Below are 20,511 nucleotides of genomic sequence, written 5' to 3' on the forward strand. Positions count from 1 at the left end.
CTTTTCAGATGCTTGTCCTTTTCTCAAAATATTCCAGCATGCAACGTCCAGACCAGATAAGACCACTACAGATGATCACTGGTTTAAACTGCAAATTGAGGTATGTAATCATTAATTTACAGGAAGATGCAATGATTTTGTACCTTTAGGGATGAATGTGCAATTTTAACAGTTAAAGGGGTGGTTCAGGATTTTGGACATAGGACCTCATTTCCAAGTAAGCAAGTGTGATATTTATCAGTGGAGACCGTTTTCAACACGTTTCATTCAGTCCTTCTAATTGCAGAGTTCGCAGGTGCTAGGCTAGCGCAAGTCAACGGTATGTGCTAGCCTGCCACTAAAAACAGTCTTACCCACTCCAAAGTACAAATGTCATGTAAGTCAGGCTAGGAATAATATATCAACAAAGTGTATGTAAGTGCTTCTGAAGTGGAGATTTCGTGCTCAGAGTGGGAGAGGAAACTCATTTTGAGAAAACAGCCTTGAAAGACAGCCAATGAGATTCCGTTCTCAGCCTAGAATCGCCTTTGAACTTTCCCGATTGGTTGCTGATACAAAGGAAGTGTCCATTTATGGATCACATAGCGTGATGCAGGAAAAACAGAGCTTTCCAACGATACTACACATGAAATGTTTTGGATCACGGTCGCGGGATTGCATGCAAGGTTAGAATGCTAACTTTTGCTGAATTTAGGAGAAATATACAGGCGCGAGTAGACACAATATAATGAAATAAACACCCTAATGTGTAAATCAGACTTTTTTGTTGTAGTAGTGTGATAGAATACATGCCAAGGTGACAAACTAGCTCAAAAAACCAGTGCATGAAAAAATGATTTTTTCACCTGCCGTGTCTGGCCTTAATTTGACAAAGTACGAAACTGAGGTGCATTTTGTTTGGACAATGTATTTTGTTTAAATGGGTATGATAACTAGATTTCTTTGACAGGTGATCCGGTTTTTATCCAGGCTCTTCACCCAGAGGGCCACCCTATGGACCACCTTTATTGAGAAATCTTGTCAGTGCAACAGTGAGGTACATGTGAAACTGTAATGTATATTTAGGTGTTTCTGAAAAGGAAGTTCTACACCCCTACATACCTAATTGATGACAATAATTAGTAAATGGAATTGGGGTTTTAGCAAACCTTCTGAAGTGGTGTAGCTGTTGTATAAATGCCACGTGCACTGTACTGCCCCCTGCAGGTAACATTATAATTTGTTAGACGCCAGTTGTTTCTCCATTCAGTTCTTCTAAACGTGATGTTAAAACCTACAGTCTTCAAGTATTATAGGTGGCAAGGACCTCATATAAATGGGAATCAGAACACCAGAGAATATGGTTAGAATATGGTATCATAGAGTGAAAGGTTTATATAGGATAAATATTGATTTCAGAATAAAAGAAGGAGGCACGATAAGCTGACCCAAATGACCAAAGTACTAACACATTGGAAAAAGAGTTTAAGGAAATGAAGGGATAGAAAATAATAAGTTCATGTCACGCTGTACAATCTTGCAAGGATCCTTGGCTTCTCCCGGACCCAGTATTTTGCATGGCTGCTCTTGTGCAGGCGCACTGGGACCTCTCCGTGGATGAGATGAAACAAGAGTAAAGAGAAGTACGAAAAGAGTCAGGAAAATGTTGGAGGGGGATAGATGGGATGATTGGAAAGTGAAGAAATGAAAGGGAAGTAAAGATGAAGTCGAAGTCCCGAACTATGGGAAAAGTTACCTTTTAAAGGAGGACCTCTTCAAATCCATAAGTTACAGACATCTCTATAAAAAGGGTGCCTTCCCCACAGTGTTCAGAGTCAAGTCCAGTCGTGTTACAGTGTTGGATACAATGGATGCACATTTTGGAGTACAATGCACATTTTTGCGCCACCCTCGACAGCACCATCCCCATCTTCTCATTCAAAAATGATTGCTTTTGTATTTTGTAATCGTACATACAGTGCCTTGTACAAGTTAACATTCCCTTGGCATGTCCACTCCATAACCTGTTCTCAATTACCAATCATACTTGTACATTACATTACATTACATGTGTTTACATGTTCACATCTTTCAGGGGGGTTGAATTTGCAAAGCTGCGCAAGACAAATACAACAGTGGTTTGGGATGGCAGATTCCCACCTGTCAATATATTCACATAAGGCTATAACTCATTCATTTGTTGCAAGATTTGGGTATGCATTTGTTGCAAGATTTATATGTGAAGATTTGGGTATGTTTTGGGCGAAGTTGGCCCTTAAATGTGTTTAAATGTGTTAATCCTGTTCATGTCCATGTGTGAGCAGGTGGTGCGAACACTGGTGGTGCTGTTACATAGACAGTGGCTGAGTATGCATAGTGCTGAGTGGCATCTTGGCCAGCGGGGGAACTGGGAAGGGCCAGGCGTGATTCTACTCAGGGAGGCGCTCATGTTGCTCTATTGGCTGCTGCAAAACGACTCCAACTTCTCTGACCACTGTCTGGATGTGCTGCACATGTATGAGAAGATGATACCTGCCATCCGGGACACCTTCCGCACGATCCCCAACCTCACAGAGAGTGAAGGTTAGCCCTCTTTTTAAAAAAAAATTAAAAAAAATATATGTTTGCACTGGACTGCATCAGAAAGTCTTGTATTCATGTATGTTTCCTTCAGCATTTTACTTCTCAATAAACATAAATAAACAATAAATATATTTATATTTCTCCCTACTTGTAGAACTAGCTCTGGATGAAATCTGCCGCTCTGTGGCAGAGAATGTTGAAGACATGGATGTTGATGCCGGGTTTTGATGACCTAAGTCTTCATTAAGGGATTGGTATTTGATCGGATCTGTGATCTGTTTCTCTAGAATGTCATACTTATATTTGTCATGAACTTTTCCTACTTCAGTATCTTTTTTTTTTTTAGCTTTAATTTGAAATCTTCATTGTCAAATTTTTTCACAAGTGTAACTCTCATGCTGCCATATATGATTAAAGAAAAAACTTAACCCAAATTCAAATGTGTCCTCTTTTCATAAAACCACCACCAGTAAGCTCCTGTAAAATCTGTTTCCCATGTCACTACAATGACCAAAGTGCTTTGTGTTTTAGCTATTCACAATGTTCTAATGATATTCTGTACATGTTAGACCAATCAAATTTCTTAGTGTTTTATTTGAATTTTATGATTAATCAATGATTATTTGTAAATATATTATGTCTGTGAAATCGCGAGCGCTGTGGACGTTCTATCTCCTCAGTAAGGAGATACAGGCACACCGGGGGATATGACACCCGCAGTTTTGAAGAGACTGCAATCATACCTAGCGTTCATGGGCTTCGGAAAAACCTTTCTCCGAGTGAAAACATCATCATTCCGCGTCATTCACGTCACTTAATGTGTGAGTCAGAGGTCGGAAACTGGGGCTAGATTTTGCTAACAGAGTTGCCCAGTTAGGGGCTCGTCATCACTTTTGTCGTCACGTTGTAGTTCGTTTGTAGTCCATGTGGCCTTTCATGTCCAACAGTTTTAATGTGAAATTCGGGAATTTGCCCTTTTTATCACTTGAAAAGCTGCATATCTTTCTTTCACGAGCATCTTACACTATATTTTAAGCAAATACAGTTGTTTGTTTAGGATTAGGGAGTGTATGTTTTAACCTTTGTTGTGGCAAAAGTGTTTGTCACACATTCGATGGCAAAGCACTTGAACAATTGCTGTCGGAAAAACAAAGTAGCCATGGGGGCGGTCCTTGTCATTCCGAGGTGCTCTGAATGCACCTTTTCCCCTCACTTTTGATAAGGAAAATAGGCCTTACAGGCCAAATAAAAGCTAAACTCATGATCATGATCATGATGGTATTGTCTCAGGGCTTTTCGGCTCATTGAAATCAATCTCAGACAGCTGTGATAATTAGTTTGCCAGGTGAGCCCAATCAAAGGAAAACTACTTAAGAAGGGTGTTCCACATTATTAAGCATGCCACATGTTTCAAGCAATATGGGAAAGAAAAAGGATCTCTGCTGCTGAAAAACGTGAAATTGTGCACTATGTTGAACAAAGTATGAAAACATTGGATATTTCCCGAAAACTTATGCGTGATCATTGTACTGTGAATAAATTTGTTGCTGATTCAGAGCACAGGCGGGTTCGTGCAGACAAAGGCATAATAAGGAAGGTTTCTGCCAGACAAATTCATAGGATTAAGACCCCGTTTACACGAAGGGAAAACGCAGATATTTCCCTGCGGTTTGGCCTCTCGTTTGTACCAAAACCCCGTTTTTATCACAGAAAACGATTATTTCTAAAACCTCCGGCCAAAGTGGAGATTTCTGATAACGCCGGTTACTGTGCTGCCGTGTCAACAGGGATAAACGGCGTTTTAGCTTCTTAAACGTCACATTATGCGCCAGAAAATCCTTAACGTCATGTGAGCGCCTGATGTTTACAGTTTCTTTGGCTACTGATCAGGATTATCATGGATGCTGTTAAGGTGCTACTAATTTTTACTTATTTTTTGTAGTCTAACGCTACACGAAGGAGTAACTCTACTTCGCTGTCTGTCCATACAAACGAACCTCGCGCCATGTTTGCTGTTTTGAAAGGAACTGGAAGTCGCTCGTGTTAGTCAAGGGGGCAGGCAAATTCCCGGAAGTAGAAGAATTGACGTAGGCTGGAGGGACCACCTCTCTGCTAACTCCCATAGAAGGCTATTCATTCTAGGATTTTTTTGAAATACCATAACTTCATATAACATATATCCTGTGCCGATATTGTAGCTTCTGTGTAATCCACATAAACACTACAAAGGCAAAACAGACTCCACTACCTCGTCCGTAACGTTGGTTACCCGTAAGAAGAATGGTTAGCTTGTCCGGTTGGAGGGAAGCTAGCTTTGACGTAATCTCTTCTTCGCGCCGTATGGAGATAACCGTATTGTTTGGATAAGAAGCTCAGTCCACCTTACTGTCTGACGGTAACTCATAAGCAAAACCTAGCATACACGACCGTATGTTAAGGTAAAGCATTATGTGGTGAAATGGGTTTCCACCTTGAGTCATCTTGACTGACAGGTTATTGATTAGGGGGCGTACCCTGGATTAGTATTTAAGGAAGTGGCTCTCGACTGACATGTACGTCGTTCAGTCAGTGAAAGGACTTCCTGGTTAGTGACGTGGGATACCGGTAGCTTTGTGTGCGTGTAGGTGAAACCGCTGGCTCAACAGGTAAGCACTGCTTGCTTTCCCATTGTTTTAAATGACTCTCTTTGAGGTGGAATCTTAGCTGTTTGTTCGGTCGTGTGTTTTAGTGCGGTTGGTATTTGCTTTGGAAACTCGCATGCATTACGTCCAGTGGACCGCAACGCGGGCAACTTGTTGGTGTCAGGTAGGCTATCATGCTCAACATACTATTACGGCCTCTCTGCTTTGTCACATATCTAAACGTTGTTGTCTGCTTTAGTTTGCTATCAGCAGTAGAGTGGTGAGTGCGTTGTCTCTCCTCCTCGTACCTGTAATTGGATCATAGCTGGCGATCCTTTGAGGTATGTACGTTAAAGCAACGCTGTGCAGTCTATTTTTAGAACAAGCTGCTAATCGTAATTTTAGCTTTTGTGCTTTACAGATTGGCCTATATGCTGGCTATACTCATCGGCTGTTCCCACGTCCTAAGAGACTGCTGCTTTGTCTCCTTTTAGTGTTTGTCTTGTCATTATTACTTAGTAATGTCATGTCCAATTATTAGGATAGTTGTTAATCTGTGATCTTGCTAGCTACTGGCTCTGGCTGGTGTTAGGACTTTTGTTTTGTTTGTTACAATGCATGCTTGGGCTATGCAGTGCTGTGTCGCCGTTTCTCGGGCCTAACCTGCATGCACTTCTTTTTACTTTTATTTGTTGGTTGTGGGAGAAACCCTGTTCTACCTGTGTTGCTACTCTGCTTGCTGTGCATGTGCATGTGTGTGTGTGGGTGTGTGCATGTTGGTTTACAATCCCAATGCTGTGACCAGGGTTGCTGTTCTTCCCCCGCTCGGGATAACCCCCAGTCTGTCTGGGTTGCTACCCTGCTTGCTGTGCATGTGCATGTTTGTGTGTGTGCGTAGGTGTGTATGCATGCCTGTCTATAATCCCAATGCTGTGACCAGGGTTGCTGTCCCATTTGACCATTGATGAGCTGGAGCACCAAACCTGCTGCCGAAGATAAGTAGCATTTGTAGTACTGCTAGCATCCCTGGCTTGTAAGATCAATCACCCTGTTATTTAGTGCTTGTGTCTCCTCTTCCCCTCTGTCAGACAGGAGCAGTGTGGCCCACGTGAGCGGAGGACTGAGTTCGTGGTGGAGGCCTTCACTTTCCCTTGCTGTGTGCACATTGAGGTGTCTTTTGCTTGGATTGCAGTGTTTCTCTCATGCATGGTGTGTATTTTCTGGATCCCCTCCCCTCTGTCCTGCAGTAGTCCGGCTCGCTGTGGTAAGCATCTGCCCTGCTCTAGTTACCCCTCCCCTGAGACCAGGTCACTTGCCTAATAGCAAGGTGCTAGTCAACCACATAACTACAGTGCCTTATATAGTAGCCCCCTGGTCACTGTGTCAATTGTGTGGTTGTGTTTTACTGTGCAACTGTAATAATTAATGTGTCATGTTTGAATAAATATTTTTGATGCAACGCATGTCTCCGGCTCCTTGGGTTTGACGAACCTGTGTGCTCCAATTACCCTCAGGGGTTAATCTAGTTTAGTTCCTTGTCCTAGGGGCCGGCCTCCCGTCCCCTAGGTGGCGTAGTCGATGCAATAAATTCTCAAAGTTATCTTGTCCCTGCCACATTTTGGCGTAGTCGGCAGGATTACTCTTGTGTAAGCCAGAGACGTGCGTTCATTTGTTGTTTCTTTCCTTGACTGTGTTGACTGTGTAACGGTGTTAGTGGATTGTATGTGTTTGACAGTGGGACAAAGCAGCAGCTTCTTGCCTAGGAGTCCTGGAATATCTACCCAAAGGTAGGGTTGTTGTGTGTAGTTAGTGTAGCTTTCCCCTTTCAAGTATGGGGGATGAGGATTTAAGTCCAGAGCAGCTTCGTGACCTAGTGCTGCAGCTCAGAGCTGAGAAAGAGCGCTTACTGCAGGAACGGTCAACTCCCCAACCCATTCCTAATAGTGACCCACTAGCTCCTGGACCATCTGGTCCTACACCAGCCGCGCCAGTAACTGAGCGCCTGGTCGTTTTACCACGAGAGCGCAAGTGTCCCATGTTTAATGGGAAGACAGGGATAGGCATACTTGAGTGGACTGAGGAGGTGCAGGCATGTATGCGGGCCCGCCACTTGTCTACTGCTGATAAGGCATTTTTCATCTTTGATCATTTGGAGGGAGAGGCCAAGGAAGAAATTAAGTATCGACCCAGTGTAGAGCGGGTTGATCCAGTCAGGGTCTTAGACATTCTGAAGGAACTTTATGGTCCCTCCCAGTCTTACGTAACCTTGCAGCAGGCATTTTTTTCTAGACAGCAAGAAGAAGGAGAGACTTTGCAGGAATTTTCCTTGGCCCTAATGGCTTTAATGGACAAAGTCAGGCAGTGTGCTCCAGGTGGTGTGCTTAATGCAGAGGTTTTACTTCGCGATCAGTTTGTAGAACATGTTTTGGATAGTTCCCTTCGTAGAGAGTTGAAACAATATATCCGTGGTCAGCCCACCACCACCCTGCTAGAAATCCGTAGGGAAGCCCTGAGATGGGAAAGGGAGGGACTTCCGGCAGGTGCTAGAGCCCGTAGCTTTTCCCTACCCTCAGCTTATGGCCTGCAGTATGCTGTGCGAGGCTCCTCTCAGCCCACCACTCCAGTTACCCCTCCATGCTCAGAGTTGGGTGAGTTAAAGGCCATGTTGAAGCACCAACAAGAGCAGCTGAATCAGCTCACTCAGACTGTAGCCGCATTGCAAACCTCCACCATGCCCAATCGTCCTTATCGTAATGCCCCCTTCATTTGCCGTCGTTGTCAACAGCCAGGTCACTTTGCAAAGGACTGTGACGGGGAACGAGTTCCCTCCCAACCTCGTCCCAATTCCTCTTCCGCTCCTTCTTCAGATCGGTCCAGGTCTTCCCACGGGTCTCGCCAGTCGGAAAACTGATTCCCACTGAGTTGTTGAGCCACAGCTCAGATGGGGTCTCCACTGGCTCACAAGTGGGTGTGGTGTCTAGATTGATGTCCTCTTGTCCGAATATTGATGTTTTAGTGGGGGGTGTTATGGTCCAATGCTTACTAGATACCGGATCCATGGTATCTACAGTAATGGAGAGCTTTTTCTGTCAGCAGTTTGAACCCTGGGGCAATGATCGCCTTCAGTCCTGTCATTGGCTTCGGCTTCAAGCTGCCAATGGCCTGGCAATCCCCTATATCGGGTATTTAGAACTTGATGTTGTCCTATGTGGTAAGACCATCCCGCGTTGTGGCATCTTAGTGGTACGGGACCCCCCTGGTGCTCCCCCTGCCATTCCTGGGGTGTTAGGCATGAACGTTATTAGCCGCTGTTATCAAGAGCTTTTTGGGGCCCATGGCCCCTCTCTGTTTGATTCCCCTCCTGTGACTCAAGCTCCGGGGCCCATCTTTAAGGCACTCCAGCAGTGCCATCAATCAGCCATTAAAAGTCAGAATGCTTCCAGAGGGATGGTACGGGTTCGTGGCACACAGGCTGTACGCATACCTGGTGGGGTAATGAAGTTTGTGGCTTGTACTTGTTCTGAACAGCTTGCGGGTTTGGCTGCACTTTTCGAGCCTCCAGAATCTGGGTTACCTGCTGGTCTGCTGGCGTCGCCTTGCCTCGTCCAAATCGTTAGGGGCACTGTGTTCGTCCCAGTGGTTAATGTCGGGGTAACTGACGTTCTTCTCTACCCACGTGCTAGTGTAGGGTCAGTAACAGCTGCCCATGTCATTAGCCTGCCCACAGGTGTAACTGAGGTGAGGTCTACCACTGCAACAGTTTCCTCCCAAGTAGTCACGAGTGCTGTGCAGGATCGGATTCTGGCGGCGGACTTGGGTGCCTTGTCTGAACCAGAACAGTCTGAGGTTAGAGACTTACTTCTGCGGTACAGCTCTGTCTTCTCTGCCCATGAGGGTGACCTAGGCTGTACGAACCTCATTGCACACGACATTCCCCTGCTGGATGATACCCCAGTACGGCAGCGGTATAGGCGTATTCCCCCATCTGAATATGAGACAGTGAAGGCCCACATTAACCAACTTCTGGACGCCCATGTCATCCGTGAGAGCTGCAGTCCGTACGCCTCGCCTATTGTCTTGGCCAAGAAAAAAGATGGCACCTTGCGCATGTGTGTGGACTACCGCTTACTTAATAGTAGAACACGAAAGGATGCGTTTCCCCTTCCACGGATTGAGGAGAGTCTTGATACCCTGTCAGGGGCCTGTTGGTTTTCAACGTTAGACCTGGCCAGCGGTTATAATCAGGTCCCGGTCTCCGAGCCAGACAAGGTCAAAACGGCCTTTTGTACACCTTTTGGCCTCTTCGAGTGGAACAGGATGCCATTTGGCTTATGCAACGCCCCAAGCACGTTTCAGCGGCTAATGCAGAGACTGTTTGGGGATCAGCAAAGCCAATCACTGCTCCTGTACCTCGATGACATCATAGTGTTTTCTGCCTCTGTCTCTCAACACCTCCAACGCTTAGAAGTCGTCCTCAGTCGACTTCACAAAGAAGGGTTGAAGGCCAAATTAGAGAAGTGTGCGTTCTTCCGTAAGGAAGTTGGGTACTTAGGACATATTATCTCCAGTCAAGGAGTCTCCACCGATCCAACTAAGATTGATGCAGTAGCCAGCTGGCAACGTCCGAGTCATGTGTCAGAACTACGCTCGTTCTTGGGATTTGCCAGTTACTATAGGCGGTTTGTAGAAGGGTTTGCAAAGCTGGCTAGCCCTTTACACAAACTGGTGGCTGAACTTGGAAGCACCAAGTCTAGGCGAGGGTTAGGACAGTCTATCACCACCGCATGGACACCGGACTGTGAGCACAGCTTCGAGACATTGAAGGCCAAGTTGGTTTCCGCCCCAGTTCTTGGCTATGCTGATTTCTCGCGTCCCTTTATCTTGGAGGTCGATGCTAGTTTTAACGGCCTGGGAGCAGTTCTGTCACAGGAGCAGGAAACCGGGGTTAAACCCATAGCCTATGCCAGCAGAGGTCTTCGGCCCACTGAGCGCAATATGAACAATTACAGTTCAATGAAACTGGAATTCCTTGCGCTCAAGTGGGCCATGACCGAAAAATTTAGGGAATACCTCCTTGGTCAGAAATGCGTTGTCTTTACGGACAACAATCCGTTGAGTTACCTCAAGTCGGCCAAACTTGGGGCTACAGAACAACGGTGGGCAGCTCAGCTTGCTGCATTTGACTTTGAGATTAAATACCGGTCAGGACGCAGTAATAAGAATGCAGACGCATTGTCGCGCCAGTACATGTCTGGTCATGACTTGGGGGAACATACCCTCCCTGGTACTGCCGTCCCCGAACCTTTGCAGCAAGCTTCAGCGATACAACCCCAAGTTTGTGCTACCCAATTTATGGTCACCGTCCTTCCATCTCACTCCCCCTCTGACATTCGCTCCTTGCAGGAGGCTGACCCCCTCCTGCAGGAGGTTCTGATATTCTGGAAGAGGCAAGTCCCACCAACTCCAGAAGAGAAACGACGGGCCCCTAAGAGTGTGGCAATGCTGTTCCGTCAGTGGGATCGCCTGGTAGAGAGGGAGGGGCTGTTACACCGTCGGATCTTCCGCCCTGACGGGAAGGAAGAGTGCCTCCAACTCCTTTTGCCAGCTGTCTTGAAGCCAGACATCCTGACGCAATTGCACCAGGAACATGGCCACCAGGGCATTGAGAGAACTACCGAATTGGTGAGGTCCCGATGCTATTGGCCAGGGATGTCTACAGACATCAAACAGTGGTGCCAAGAGTGTGGACGGTGCCAAGTGGCAAAGCATTCTGGGACTGGATCACACAGTTTCATGGGCCACTTGTTGGCTTCTAGGCCAAATGAAATCTTGGCCATAGATTTCACAGTGATGGAACCATCTAACGGTGGTATAGAGAATGTCCTCGTCATGACTGATGTGTTCAGCAAATTCACTCAGGCCGTTCCTACCCGGGATCAGCGTGCGCCTACGGTGGCACGTGTCTTGCTGAATGAGTGGTTCTATAAGTTTGGTGTCCCGAGCCGAATCCATTCAGACCAGGGAAAAAGCTTTGAGAGTTCCCTCATCCATCAGCTTTGTGACCTGTATGGAGTTGCGAAGTCCCGCACCACCCCTTACCACCCTGCGGGTAATGGGCAGTGTGAGAGGTTCAACCGGACACTTCACAACCTTCTCCGCACATTGCCACCCTCCCGAAAAAGGGACTGGGCATCTTGTCTCCCACAAGTACTATTTTTTTACAACTCTACCCCTCATCAGGGCACTGGTGAATCCCCCTTCTTTTTAATGTTTGGCCAAGAACCAAGGCTCCCGGTTGACTTTCTCCTGGGCCGTGTTCAAGATCCCCAGCCAGGTAACGTGCAAGACTGGGTGGTGGAGCACCAGGCCAGGCTCAGAGTGGCTTTCGAGGGTGCCCGCGACCGGTCCCTGGTAGCAGCTAGTCGACGAAAGGAAAGGCATGACTTGCGGGTGCGGGATGCACCACTGCAAGTGGGCCAATTGGTTCTTTTACGGGACTGTGGCATTAGAGGCCGCCACAAGATTCAGGACATTTGGAGCTCGGTGAGCTACCAGGTCCTCAAAGTCCCAAACAGTGGGGGAGTAGTCTATACCATTGCCCCCGTAGACGCAGTGCACAAGGTTAAACAGGTGCACCGAGACCTCTTGAAACCTCTAGTGGGAGCAGAGCCCCCTCGCCAACTAGTTACACCCCCGACCTCCCTGGGCCAGACCAATTGCACCGACCCCATTGGTGAGGAGGAGTTATGTCTAATAATCTCAAGGACCCCCCTAGCTCCCTTTCCCCCTGTGGCTGGAGGGCCGCATTCACCAGTGGCTACTGAACCTCCACTTGAGACACTCTTGGAGGCCGGTACCCCCATGAATACTACTGTCCCCAACAGCCCACAGCAGTATCACCCCTAGTCACCGGTAGCCACTCCTTCTTTAGTTGACCAGCCTGGTTCAAGTTCCCTCGCTGTGCGCCGAACGACACGACATACAGCTGGCCAACATTCTAACCCACATCACCTGCCCTGGCCGGTGGGCCCCAACCAGTAATGTCAGCTGCTAAGATGGGGATGCCAGTTGGTTCTATCGTCGGGACGACGAAAACAAATTGGAGGGCAGATTGTGGTGAAATGGGTTTCCACCTTGAGTGATCTTGACTGACAGGTTATTGATTAGGGGGCGTACCCTGGATTAGTATTTAAGGAAGTGGCTCTCGACTGACATGTACGTCGTTCAGTCAGTGAAAGGACTTCCTGGTTAGTGACGTGGGATACCGGTAGCTTTGTGTGCGTGTAGGTGAAACCGCTGGCTCAACAGGTAAGCACTGCTTGCTTTCCCATTGTTTTAAATGACTCTCTTTGAGGTGGAATCTTAGCTGTTTGTTCGGTCGTGTGTTTTAGTGCGGTTGGTATTTGCTTTGGAAACTCGCATGCATTACGTCCAGTGGACCGCAACGCGGGCAACTTGTTGGTGTCAGGTAGGCTATCATGCTCAACATACTATTACGGCCTCTCTGCTTTGTCACATATCTAAACGTTGTTGTCTGCTTTAGTTTGCTATCAGCAGTAGAGTGGTGAGTGCGTTGTCTCTCCTCCTCGTACCTGTAATTGGATCATAGCTGGCGATCCTTTGAGGTATGTACGTTAAAGCAACGCTGTGCAGTCTATTTTTAGAACAAGCTGCTAATCGTAATTTTAGCTTTTGTGCTTTACAGATTGGCCTATATGCTGGCTATACTCATCGGCTGTTCCCACGTCCTAAGAGACTGCTGCTTTGTCTCCTTTTAGTGTTTGTCTTGTCATTATTACTTAGTAATGTCATGTCCAATTATTAGGATAGTTGTTAATCTGTGATCTTGCTAGCTACTGGCTCTGGCTGGTGTTAGGACTTTTGTTTTGTTTGTTACAATGCATGCTTGGGCTATGCAGTGCTGTGTCGCCGTTTCTCGGGCCTAACCTGCATGCACTTCTTTTTACTTTTATTTGTTGGTTGTGGGAGAAACCCTGTTCTACCTGTGTTGCTACTCTGCTTGCTGTGCATGTGCATGTGTGTGTGTGGGTGTGTGCATGTTGGTTTACAATCCCAATGCTGTGACCAGGGTTGCTGTTCTTCCCCCGCTCGGGATAACCCCCAGTCTGTCTGGGTTGCTACCCTGCTTGCTGTGCATGTGCATGTTTGTGTGTGTGCGTAGGTGTGTATGCATGCCTGTCTATAATCCCAATGCTGTGACCAGGGTTGCTGTCCCATTTGACCATTGATGAGCTGGAGCACCAAACCTGCTGCCGAAGATAAGTAGCATTTGTAGTACTGCTAGCATCCCTGGCTTGTAAGATCAATCACCCTGTTATTTAGTGCTTGTGTCTCCTCTTCCCCTCTGTCAGACAGGAGCAGTGTGGCCCACGTGAGCGGAGGACTGAGTTCGTGGTGGAGGCCTTCACTTTCCCTTGCTGTGTGCACATTGAGGTGTCTTTTGCTTGGATTGCAGTGTTTCTCTCATGCATGGTGTGTATTTTCTGGATCCCCTCCCCTCTGTCCTGCAGTAGTCCGGCTCGCTGTGGTAAGCATCTGCCCTGCTCTAGTTACCCCTCCCCTGAGACCAGGTCACTTGCCTAATAGCAAGGTGCTAGTCAACCACATAACTACAGTGCCTTATATAGTAGCCCCCTGGTCACTGTGTCAATTGTGTGGTTGTGTTTTACTGTGCAACTGTAATAATTAATGTGTCATGTTTGAATAAATATTTTTGATGCAACGCATGTCTCCGGCTCCTTGGGTTTGACGAACCTGTGTGCTCCAATTACCCTCAGGGGTTAATCTAGTTTAGTTCCTTGTCCTAGGGGCCGGCCTCCCGTCCCCTAGGTGGCGTAGTCGATGCAATAAATTCTCAAAGTTATCTTGTCCCTGCCACAATTACACAGAGGCAAACTAATAATAATAAAAAAGTAAACCTAATGTTTTAAAAAACGGCACTAATCATTTCAGAGGTTTTCGATGGATTGACCGTAGGTCGGAAAAGTGGAAAGAAGATTAGCTTCAAGGCTGTAACTTTTTTATTTTGTTTTAGCATGACTGTTTTTGAAGATGATCATGTATGGTAGCTTCAACATTAACACGACTTGGTGAGGATGATATTATTAATAATACATAAATAAATGTTTAACTTTGATGACTTTGAAGGCGAAGGAAGTGTGAGAAGAATTTCTGTGTATCTATCATATGAGTTACAAGATTCAGTTCGATGGCTAACGTCACGAAGTTAAGTGTGAGTCTGCGCAGTACTGGGGGGACCAACTGAAAAATCGTTCTATTTGACTCAGTGCCCTCCCATTGAAAACGACGGAGTCTGTTTCTTTTACTGTCAATAGGGCTTATTCGCAAACACCGCCGCGGCCATATTGTTGATATGACATTCCAGTTCTATAGGCTATTCTATGTGACAATCGCCTGTAGCGCGTAGATTTGAGCTGAGCAGAGCACATAGCCTAACGGCTTCATCTCGTCAATATAAGTAGCCTAAATAAACTTATGGACCCATATCTAATAGCATTAAGTAAAGATCCGTCATTATTGTCAACTGTAAATTACCCCGATATTTGTTTATAGCCTGTCTTGTTCATACATCGGCACACGTCGCAGCTGAAGGGGACAAGTCGCCTGAGTCAAGGTCGGCGAACTTATATTTGTTACACCAACGACATCGTCTAACATTGCCATGATCGCAGAGAATAAAGTTGCATCTCATTGGACTGCAATTGTATCTTGCGTTTGCCTGTTGCTCACAACCTACAGCCAAGGACTTTGCTAAAGTAGTTTAAAGTGGGTTAGCCAGTGATCGTTTTTGTCTGTCTATGATGCAACTACATGGTCTGGAGGCAGAAAAGGTTAACATATTTCTCTGTAACATTTCCAAAATCCAAGTGAACAAAACACTATACAAATCAGAAGTATCTACTGATATCTTTCTCCGCTGAGTTTGTTCCTACTATTTGCCACTTGCCGTGCCACTAAGACAAGCTGAAAAGGGCGCATCATGAATAAATATATTATAGGCTACTGTAAACGTTGGCTAACATTGCCTACCTAGCAATGCTATCTATGCAAATGCAATATGTCCAAAGGTAATCTACGGTAGGCGACTACATCAGGCTACTGCTGATGTCTCCGCATTGCATAGGGGTAGCTGTCTGCGCTGTCTAAAACGTATTTAACTTAAGCCCACAGAGGACAATATAATATAGTATTAATAATACAAATAATAATGGCGATGTGAGGAGTTGGCTGTAAGTTTAGCCTAGGCCAGTGTTTCCCAAACTTATTTTCTGGCGGCCCACTTTTTAAAAATGACAGACCATCGCGACCCATTTCACTTCAAATCTACCCTGCAACCACCAATATTGTTTAAGGCCACAGGTTCTCCAACTTTTCTATGCCTCCCCCAACCATACATTGCTATAGGATCTCTGCTTTGAACACGGTTGTGTTGCATTTTGAGCACCATCAGCGTGAAAAGTTGGAAATGACTACTGAAAATACGTTTTAATGCGCATCCGAGAGTAGGGGAAATTCTCGCATGTTGCGCAGTCGTCATTCGTCAGCATATAAGCTGTTCCTGTATTTCTAAAAAAAAATGTTGTAGGCTACATTGCGTTGCAGACAAATGGGTCCATAACACTGTGGACGTCAATTCCAATGTAAACAGCAAATAACTCAAGTCGTTATATTGTATTGTTGTATTATATTATATTGTATAGTCGTTATATCAGAACAAGAGGCGTTTGCGCAATATTGCGAGGTAGAAAACGAGAGGAATAGTGTTTAAAATGCCCATTTAAATTGTAAACTAAGATTAATGCACTGTTGTGAATTTTAAATCAGAAATAAGAATGTGAGGAGGTTGCTATTAACTTTAAAGATTGCATCTGCAATCAAAACTATGCAAATTGAATGGCCTTATGTCCGGTCTATGGATGTCTGCTTTAGTTGACAGCACGGTCACTAGATTTTAATCGGTAAAGTTGAGGAACTGGTATCTATTAATGGTATGTATTAATGTTTGCAACTGCGAGGTACATGGCAGGCCCCCCACAGAACGGTTTCATTTTGAGAGGTAGATATCCATGCTCAGGCACCCCCTCTGCGATGCGTTCGTCCCCCAGTTTCATGCGCCAGTTTCATGAGCTTTTATGACAAAACCGTGACTGTGGTAGTTAACAATCTACATCCTAATAGAAAACTGTTAGCTTTCCTGGTATCAAATGACAAATGGTATCAGTTAGGCCTATAACACAACATAAATTGTGCTGGCGACCCAAATAAAATCTCCTGCGACCCACCCGTGGGTCGCGACCCAGACTTTGGGAAACACTGGCCTAGGCTATTTATCCTATGTAGCCACAAGTCTCTCCTGCGCTGACTACTTCTCAATCTCATTCTTTTCTCGTTTTCTGACCATGTCAACATTGAGCAACGAAAATAAGGGAGATTTTCCGGGTTAAATTTCAACATTCGTCTTTCTGTTGCTATCCCTCTGCTGAGAGCAAGAATTCGTAGGCCTACTACAAAACTGCTGCACTAATTAAACGAGGTGTGAAGCTAAGCCAGGTCTAATGAGATTGGCGTCAAATCGTGCTCTCTCCCACACTGTTCTGTGTAGGTCGCCTTCAGGCAAGCAAAACGATGCTTTAAAAACATATTTTCGTTGGAAGGGCAGGGGGTACAGGACAACAGTACAGAGACGGCCAAGTCCGATGGGGCTAATGTTACGAAAGTAATAAAATATGGGATATTTTACGGGGAAATATTAAAACAGGAAGACAGCTGGAAAAAAGTTGACAGGTATGTTTCTGACAGTGGGTGACTCTAGGGCTATTTGCTGTTTTTAGAACGGCCTGTATTGCTGTTGTTAGAACGGCCTGCCCTGTAGCCTAGGCCTATTGCAACATAGGCCTACCATCACGTTAAATTTTGTACAAATAAATAAATAGCCTACAGCGATCATACCGGCGCTGTCGCGCTTGTCAATTGACAGCTACATTAAATAGAACCACCTATGCATTTTCTATATCAACAAAATGGCCGCTGCGAACGTTATTACCTGATTATTACGTAGATCGAATAAGCCTAATGGTGTTAGTCGTTGGTGTCGATTCTGAGGATTTTGATTGGCCAGCATGGCTTTATTCCTTTCCCTACACTGCCACCCATAGGTTTGGCATAGTTATTATGGCGCTCGACAGCGTATTTATGTGGGTTGATGTAAATGACAAGTTTTTTTTTTTTTGGATCAAATGTTTTTTATTTTCCAAAAAGATATGTACAATACAAGGTATTAAAGAAAACCTGACTTAAAGACAGAGAAACCAGTTAACAATACACACACAATTCCTCCCCACCCCACCCACCCCCATGGCGACCCCCACCCAACCCACCCCGGATCTCAGAATATAATACCAACAAAACATAAATAAATAAAAAGACATAATTGAAAATATAATCCAACAACATCATTTATTCTATTTATACATTATGGCTGATTGTCCTGCACTTTTTCATTTACGAGAGAGTATGCTGCATCCCATGCGTGAATTGTTTTTTTGCTGGCTCCATGCATTCGGCCCACTGATCTCTCCATCATGACAATGTCCAGAAAAGAGTTTGCCCATTGACGCCATGGCAAGGTATGAGGTGGCTGCCATCTCAATGCCAGCATTTTCTTAGCTGATGTAAGTCCTGCCCATAGTATGCGCTTTTGTTGCAAAGAAAAGTCCAAGGTGGAGTCATCATTGAGCAGGAGTAAAGGTGGTGAACATGGGATGTTGATCTCGAGCATATCGCTCAAGGTGGAAGAAATTAGTCTCCAAAATGCAGACACACTGGGGCATTCCCAATACATGTGCATAAATGATCCAACAGCATTCAGAGTACAAAAGTCACAATTAGGAGATGCAATAATTTTCATTGCATGTCATCTCCTGGGGGTCAAATAAAACCTATGAATGAATTTAAAGTGTATGAGTTGGTGGTCGGGGTTCTTGGAGGTGTCATGTAGATTTTCCCATACTGTGTCCCAGCAAATATCTTCCTCTACCACAGGGATGAGGTCCCTTTCCCATACACTTTCCACTGGCAATGATGCACGGGGATCAGAAATAAATTTGTAGAGTTTAGAAACCAACCCACGTGTATGATTTTGTGGGGCAAATAACTTATTTAGTGGATGAGTTAGCAAGGGAACACCCCAAGGAACGCCATATGCCTTCATGGCAGATCTCAGTTGTAAATAAAAGAAGTGTGTTCTAGCTGCTTTAGGTGGTATGCTAGAGTATATCAGGTCTTGGAGCCTGTATGGTTGGGAGATATTTTCCTCGATTGATTTCCAGGAAACAGACACACTAGAATTAAACCATACATATAAAGGTCGAAGTTCGGTAGACCCAATCCTCCCTGCATCTTATCTCTCTGAAGAGTTTTAAGTTTCAGTCGGGGCCTCTTCCCATTCCATATGAATTTAGCTATCAGAGAGTGTAACTTATCCCAGTAACCTTTCAGGGGTGGAAGGGGGATCATTGAGGAGTAAAAATTGACACGGGGCAGAATATCCGTTTTAACTATTGATACTCTGGCCTGGAGGGAGTTTGGAAGCTTTGACCAACGTTCTATATCCTTTACAATTTGGTTATGTATGTTTTGAAAATTATGAGATGCTATGTGAAAAATAGAAGGTGAAATATCTATCCCAAGGTACCTAAACTGACCCACTACAGGGATAATAGAAGGCAAAGGCGTCACTGATCGAATTGAATTTAAATGCATTAGTGATGATTTACTCCAATTAATTTTATATCCAGATAGTGAACTAAATGTATCAAACATAGATAATATGTGTGGAAGAGAAGTGCCTGTGTCACCAACATAAAGAACAATATCATCAGCAAATAGAGATATACGGTGTTCAGAATTATTGATAGAGATGGGAACAACAGACGGGTGTTGCCTGATTTTTTGAGCCAGTGGTTCAAGAGAGAGAGCGAAAAGTAAAGGAGAAAGGGGGCAACCCTGGCGGGTGCCCCTTGATATGGGAAACTGTGAAGAGAAGGTATTATTAATATAAACCATGGCAGAGGGGTTTGCGTATAGGACCTTAATCATTTTGATAAAGTCTAAACCTAATCCAAATTTGTCGAGAGTAACCCATAAATAATCTTTTTCTAGCCTTCTCGGCGTCAAGTGACAGGACTGAACATGGTAAATCGATCTCATTAGCGGCATGGATGATGTGGAGAAGCCGGCGTACATTATCAGATGCTAATCTGCCCTTGATGAATCCAGTCTGATCATTATGTATTAACTTTGTCAAAAAACCTTCAAGTCGTGAGGCAAGAACCTTGGCATATAATTTCACATCTCCATTTAAAAGAGATAAGGGTCTGTAGTTACCGCATTCAGAGGGGTCTTTGTTTGGTTTAAGAAGTAATGTGATTATTGCAGTGTTGATACTTGAATTAAAAGCACCTTTGTCAATAGCAGTATTAATCATGTTTAACAACGGTGGACCAACTATGTCCCAAAAGGCCAAGTATACCTCTGGAGGGATACCGTCCCAGCCTGGGGATTTGCCCTTTTTCATACTGGCAAGAGCCTCTCTCAACTCTTCTAATGTGATTGGAGCAGCTAATTTTTCTGAATATTGGCTAGTGAGGGTGGGGAGTTCAAGGTCCTCGAAAAAGTTTTTACAGGAATCCATGTTTAGGAATACCTCAGAAGAATAGAGGTTGGAGTAGAATTTTTTAAAAGCTGCATTAATTTCACAAGGCTCAGTTAAAGTAGCAGAAGGTGTCTTAATAGTCATTATAGAAGAACATTTCTCGTTCTGATTAAGTCGTACGGCTAGTAGATGGCTAGGTCTGGAGCCATTAAAGTAATAATTTCTTCTGGTTTTATGTATTAAAAATTCAGCTCTCTGTCTTAATAAAGAGTTCAGCTCAGTTTTTATTGTGTATATTTTCCCCAACAGGGTGTCAGATTGTGTGTGTTGCCTTTCTGACTTAAGTTGAATAAGAGCATCCTCTAATTCACTTATTTTACGAAGCCTACTTTTCTTAAGATAAGAGGAAAAAGAAATAGTTGAGTCTCTAATTGATCCTTTAATAGCATCCCATACGAATCTAGGATCTTCTACTGAACCTGTATTGATTTCTATAAAAGTGTTTCAGGAATTACTAAGAAAAGTACAAAATTCCTCATTTTGGAGGAGGGATGTATTGAAGCGCCATCGTGAGGCTCTAGGTGGAGTATGCATTAATGTAACATGAGCTGAAACCATACTGTGATCTGATAA

The 20,511-nt window shown here is 44.8% G+C and overlaps 1 protein-coding gene and 1 long non-coding RNA gene across 2 annotated transcripts in view; both read left to right on the forward strand.

The window, feature by feature from the left end:
* atrip (ATR interacting protein) overlaps positions 1 to 2,989 on the forward strand; it is a 28,407-nt gene extending 25,418 nt beyond the window's left edge. Inside the window, exons 10-13 of the mRNA XM_076267475.1 lie at positions 9 to 100; positions 950 to 1,036; positions 2,304 to 2,562; positions 2,717 to 2,989. Coding sequence (XP_076123590.1) covers positions 9 to 100; positions 950 to 1,036; positions 2,304 to 2,562; positions 2,717 to 2,790 — 512 coding nt within the window. The 3' untranslated portion in view covers positions 2,791 to 2,989. The remainder of the gene's footprint in view (positions 1 to 8; positions 101 to 949; positions 1,037 to 2,303; positions 2,563 to 2,716) is intronic.
* Positions 2,990 to 12,332: 9,343 nt separating this feature from the next.
* LOC143104112 (uncharacterized) lies at positions 12,333 to 13,926 on the forward strand. The gene is made up of 2 exons (XR_012983003.1): positions 12,333 to 12,808; positions 12,889 to 13,926. It is a non-coding gene; the product is annotated as an uncharacterized LOC143104112 (long non-coding RNA).
* The last annotated feature ends 6,585 nt before the right edge of the window (positions 13,927 to 20,511 follow it).

Source organism: Alosa pseudoharengus, unplaced genomic scaffold (assembly GCF_046254945.1).
Source record: "Alosa pseudoharengus isolate Yale_2024_CS ecotype anadromous, Long Island Sound unplaced genomic scaffold, YU_APseudo_1.1 YU_APseudo_1.1_scf_5, whole genome shotgun sequence".
NCBI classification, from domain to species: Eukaryota; Metazoa; Chordata; class Actinopteri; order Clupeiformes; family Clupeidae; genus Alosa; species Alosa pseudoharengus.